Source organism: Lactuca serriola, chromosome 8, assembly GCF_051521515.1.
Source record: "Lactuca serriola cultivar US96UC23 chromosome 8, Lser_US96UC23_V15, whole genome shotgun sequence".
Lineage (NCBI taxonomy): Eukaryota > Viridiplantae > Streptophyta > Magnoliopsida > Asterales > Asteraceae > Lactuca > Lactuca serriola.
Window position 1 is genome coordinate 139,862,909 of NC_136415.1, and position 4,940 is coordinate 139,867,848.

The 4,940-nt window shown below is 34.2% G+C and overlaps 2 protein-coding genes across 2 annotated transcripts; both read right to left on the reverse strand.

Moving 5' to 3' along the window:
• Window positions 1-341: 341 nt before the first annotated feature.
• LOC145068318 (CRIB domain-containing protein RIC6-like) lies at window positions 342-1,668 on the reverse strand. The gene is made up of 4 exons (XM_079015269.1): window positions 1,467-1,668; window positions 1,271-1,374; window positions 1,014-1,080; window positions 342-910 (listed from the first exon to the last, which is right to left on the reverse strand). Exons 1-4 carry the CDS (start codon window positions 1,522-1,524, stop codon window positions 600-602), a joined length of 540 nt encoding a protein of 179 aa, XP_078871395.1. The 5' UTR covers window positions 1,525-1,668; the 3' UTR covers window positions 342-599.
• A 674-nt stretch (window positions 1,669-2,342) lies between these two features.
• On the reverse strand, window positions 2,343-3,778 carry LOC145068319 (large ribosomal subunit protein eL14y). The gene is made up of 5 exons (XM_079015270.1): window positions 3,643-3,778; window positions 3,447-3,548; window positions 2,861-2,990; window positions 2,671-2,783; window positions 2,343-2,562 (listed from the first exon to the last, which is right to left on the reverse strand). Exons 1-5 carry the CDS (start codon window positions 3,643-3,645, stop codon window positions 2,506-2,508), a joined length of 405 nt encoding a protein of 134 aa, XP_078871396.1. The 5' UTR covers window positions 3,646-3,778; the 3' UTR covers window positions 2,343-2,505.
• Between the last annotated feature and the right edge of the window lie 1,162 nt (window positions 3,779-4,940).

Sequence of the window (4,940 nt, forward strand, 5' to 3'; positions counted from 1 at the left end):
TAAATCCTAAAATATAAATAAACTCTAAATCCTAAAAGGCTTTGGGCCTAAACCCTAAACCCGTAACATTATCTTTTGTCGGAAAGGTATCATGACAATATTAACAATCAAATTTGAACCAAAACTTTCAATAAAGACAAACAAAACAACAATATTATATTATTTATGGGTATGTATATGGATGAAATTGAAATAAGACACAAGAAGATGACTTCCAACCCGAATAAACCATCGAATTTATCATAGATTCATATTACAACAATAAAATTTGACCCCAAATCCTTGAAGAACACAAAAAAATGACCCTCAAAGAATCAATCTCTCATGGACATTACATGAAGTTGAAGTGCATACTTAGATAGGAAAAAAGAGGGGAACCGGAAATGAAACACAAATATTACCAAATCTTGGAGTCTTCGACTACTCCAAAAGTGACCCCACGTCTTACATCTACTTCTTCAGAAACTTAGTTTCAAGGGTGTTTTTGTAATTAGCCAACGCAGAAAAGCAAAAGGACTATGATACCCTTCAAAGTTCAAAGTGCCCTTATTTCCTCCCACTTTCCTTTGTTGTAGGATATGATCCTATCTAGTTTCGGTTTAAAGATCGGAAGGCGGTTCACTGCAGGAAGATACGGTATCCTGAGATTGTGTTGATTTCACCGACGCATCATCATCCTTTGGTTTCTTCCGTCGAGTCTTCTTGGGGATGTCCGGCAACCTTGACGACTCCTCCCCAGCTTTGTCCTTTGACCTTCGGATTCTGTGTCTCCTCGTCTGTTTTGTAGTCGATGATGATGATGCCGAATCAGAATCAGAATCTATTGACCGATGATGACGGTGTCTATGTGCTTTTGGCTTCTCCGGAATACTTAGTTCCTCGCTTCGAGAAATCCTATGGTTGTTTGTACCTATATATTAATTACACATCCATTAATAGATTCATCAATCTCAAGTCTCAACCAATTATCTTTTTCTTTAAAAGCTTTAGAATTTGAAAACATCGACAACCACCTTTTTTAACATGAGGCCTCTCTTCCAGTGGTCCTGACTGACTTTTCCCGCCATCAAACTCCTTCATCTGCATATATATGCATCCCCACACCAAAACAAATCAAAAAAACCAATTGTGAATTGTATATATATATATATATATATATATATATATATATATATATATATATATATATATATATATATATATATATATATATATATATATATATATATATATATATATATATAAAGAGATATGAGTTATGAATACCCACCCAGCTGGGAGATTCCATGGCGGGTCCATCAGCACCAATATGAGCAACATGCTTCACGTCCGTGGGCATACCGATCTGTATTTCTTCTTCTTTTTCTCCTTCATCTGATGACCCAGAATTAAAGTTGAGAAGAATTAATGCGTACATACATACATAAATATAACTAAATGAATTAAGACAGAGGGTAAAAAAGTACCGAAAATATTTGAGATGTTTTTGAGGCCTTTGAAAAAGCCTTTGACCTTGGTACCCATCGTCAAAAAATCAGTATGCTCCGCCGGACAATGAATGGCCGGGGTCAGTTGACCCCGTAATATAAAGTAACAACTCTAAAGAGAATAAATTAATTCCAACCAAACGGATTGATCAACCAGAAGACATCAGGTGGAGGTATACGGAGAAATGGATATAATAGATGAAACAGGAATGAAGAAAGACGTATCCTGTATCATGTATGTGAGGAAGAGAGATAATAGGAGGAATTAAGATGGTGATCACCATAATTAAACAGATTAAACCATCACCTTTGATTTCAGTTTCAGTTTTTACCAATTCAAACTAGTTGCTAAATATAAACCAGCGGTGTCAAATTACTTATTAGCGTCTTAACACTTTCACTTGTATTTGATGCATTACAAGACGTGCCTTCTATTTAAGGTAACTCGCAGTTGGTTTTTACCAATACTAACTTATATCAAAAAGGCCCTTTGACATTAGACGTTTAAACCTTCTTTTACCAAAATTCTTATATACTTGGCAAATCTTACCAAACTCTCTTAATCTTGATTGTTTTTACTTTCAACCTTAATAAAAATTCTCAAAAAAAAACCTCAAATTTTTAGGAGAAACTGTAAATTTGATATTACTCGGTGATTTTTGACAGCTTGTTAATAACATTAAAAACCATATTTTCAGGTTTTATCAGAAAATCACTTGTTTATTTTACGAAAGAAAGGGAGCAATTACTCTTTCGACTTCACATGTCTATGTTATGCCAAACAAACAAAAATAAATATTCACGGGGCATATTTTTAAAATTTTACCCACCTAAAATAGTTCAGACAGTTGGTAATTGCAGCGAAAACAAATGCTAAAATCTTGCAATAAGGTTTCTTTTAATAAAATACATTGAGAAAAAAAGGGGGAAAAAAACCACAAAGCTTTCTAAGCAACCAACAATGGCTTCCTCATACGTTCAACAAAATCTTTGATAATTAATAACAAAATCAAGATAATTAGGCAGTGGTTTCCTTCTTAAGCTTTGCTAGCTCTTGCCTTACAACTCCAGCTTTCTGCAAGATCACAATTTACAACACTCGGAATGAGTAAAATTGTCTGAACTAGTGCAAAAAATCATTAAGACTAAAATAATTAAATGTGCAAAATACAAGTTAAATTACCTTTATCTTTGCCAACATGATCTTAAACCTGTCAAAATCATTAAGTGAGGCTCTCTTCTTCTGGACAATAAGTTTTCTTCCCCAAGAACTGCTCTCCCACTTGTTCTTAACATCTGCAAATAATTAATACTCAAGATCATCTCACAAGCCAAAACAACAAAAAAGCACAACAAACAAAATGATAACTTACCAGCTGCCTCTAAAGCAGCAACAAGAGTTTTCTTCTTTGGGACTCTGTTGATGTCAATTTTGATGTCTGTGAGTGTTAATCTCTTGAAGTTCATTTGACCCCTAACCATGTCAGGTGCATCCACAAGAGCCTATCAATCAAAAATTCCAAAATGATTACAAGATTCATATTAACTAGATCAATTGTATTGAATATGTGTCTAGCAACATTAGTTGTTCCAACTTTAAAAACTTCTAGAAGTACATTCTAGATTTCTGCTGTTTTAGCCATGTTCTAATTTTTAAAAGAATACAACAAAATGATACCACTATTACGTGGCACTCAAAGATCATTGTTATAAGGCTGATGATTTACGAAATCCAAGATGAAGAAAACACCTAAGAACACTACAAGACTTCATTCATTTCAAATCCAATCCACAAGTACAACTAAACAAATACCTAATCGTATCTTGTTTTGAATAAAGCAGAGCATATTTACATGTTCAAATACATCGCCTAGCGATAAGGTATCAGCACATAATAGCACCAAATCAGAGAAAATATATCAAAGTCATAGCTAGAAAATCAACGCAGAAAGTAAGTACCCTGTTTTGATCAATGACATCGACGATAACAACGAGCCTTCCATAATCCTTTCCGTAGTTGACAAGGGCGATTCTTCCTATCTCAACGTACCTCTTGAACGGCTACAAAGACCAAAATTTGCACAGACATTTGTTAAGGTACACATGACACATTAGCATATACGTAAAGGGAGTGGAAATTAGGGTTTCCTTATACCATTGTTGCAGTTCTGGATGTGGAGCGCCGAGAAGAAGGGTTGAGGCAGTAGTGGTGCAGATAGTGGAAGTTAGGGTTTGCAACACGGGAGGCTTTTATAGTAAAGGTATCAGTTGGGCTTAGCTTTTAAGGTGAAATTCAACTTGGGCCTCTATCAAGTCTCATCTCTCGACTCTCGAGTCTCAATTCCAAAAGTTTTTGTTTGTGATTGGAAATTAAAATCAAGAGTTGTATATTTTCAGTTGATTTTTACTTTAATAATGTGATCTAAAACGAATATATATATATATATATATATATATATATATATATATATATATATATATATATATATATATATATATATATAGGCTATTAAATTTATAGAGGCTATTAGTTTTTTTTAAATTTACTCTAAACCTAATACTAATGTTCATAACCATATGAAAACCACCACAATCAAACATGATTTAGAAGTAACAATAATTTTCATGTTAAAAATTTAATTAACCTTTTTAGATTATATAATTAGTTACTGGTGTTCCAAATTATCCAAATCTTTAAATCTCGTAGGAAATTTATTTGAATTTTTGTATGGGAAAAGACTAATCTAGCCAAAATCTTTAACTACTTATCAAAAAATAGCCAAAAAAACCACTTAGCCAAAAATAGTCCACAAAAGAGTAATCAACCTACAGTTAATTACTCTTTTCCGCAATTGACTACTCTTTTCCCCTAAGATTACTCTTTTCTCCTAATGGGCTACTGTTTCATGGGTTCGTTTACTTTTTCGTGACCCATTAGCCCAAAGTATATAATGTAAAAAATTTCAGATTAGGTCATTTTTTCTTATTGTTTTGTTGGTTTGGCTATTTTTTCTCTCAATGGAGCACCCGAAGAACAACCAGTTTTGTCTACTTTTCATCAAAAATTTACCGTGTTCATGATTAGAAGTAGGTTTTTGTATATATGGTTAACTTTTTTTTGAAAAAATTGAAAAAAATAAAAATAAAACCATAGGTTTCATATGAAACTGTAACATCCCGAAATAGCAAGAGTAGAGTTGAGGGGCTAAAAGTGTTATTTGGGAAAGAGTGACTCGGCGAGTCCATGGCTGGACTCGGCGAGTAGAGTCGCGACATGGTCGCGTGATAAGTGGTCGACTCGGCGAGTCGATGATATGGACTCGGCGAGTAGGCGCTGGGTGGAGAAAACCCTAATTCTCGGGGTTGAGCCCTATATAAGGAACATTATGTTCCTTCCCCAGCCTCTTTACTTCCCTCTTGAGTCTCAGAAACCCTAAATCGCAGAGGAGCTCC

Bases quoted from the DNA above. Each gene is read 5' to 3' on its own strand.
- LOC145068318 (XM_079015269.1), bottom strand. From the start codon at position 1,524: ATGGGTACCAAGGTCAAAGGCTTTTTCAAAGGCCTCAAAAACATCTCA. The intron at 1,375-1,466 runs GTACTTTTTTAC...CTGGGTCATCAG, and splicing joins AAACATCTCAAATATTTTCG to ATGAAGGAGAAAAAGAAGAA. The intron at 911-1,013 runs GTGGTTGTCGAT...ATTAATATATAG, and splicing joins GAGGCCTCATGTTAAAAAAG to GTACAAACAACCATAGGATT.
- LOC145068319 (XM_079015270.1), bottom strand. The intron at 2,784-2,860 runs GTAAGTTATCAT...AATTATTTGCAG, and splicing joins TGCTGCTTTAGAGGCAGCTG to ATGTTAAGAACAAGTGGGAG. The intron at 2,563-2,670 runs GTAATTTAACTT...GTGATCTTGCAG, and splicing joins TCATGTTGGCAAAGATAAAG to AAAGCTGGAGTTGTAAGGCA.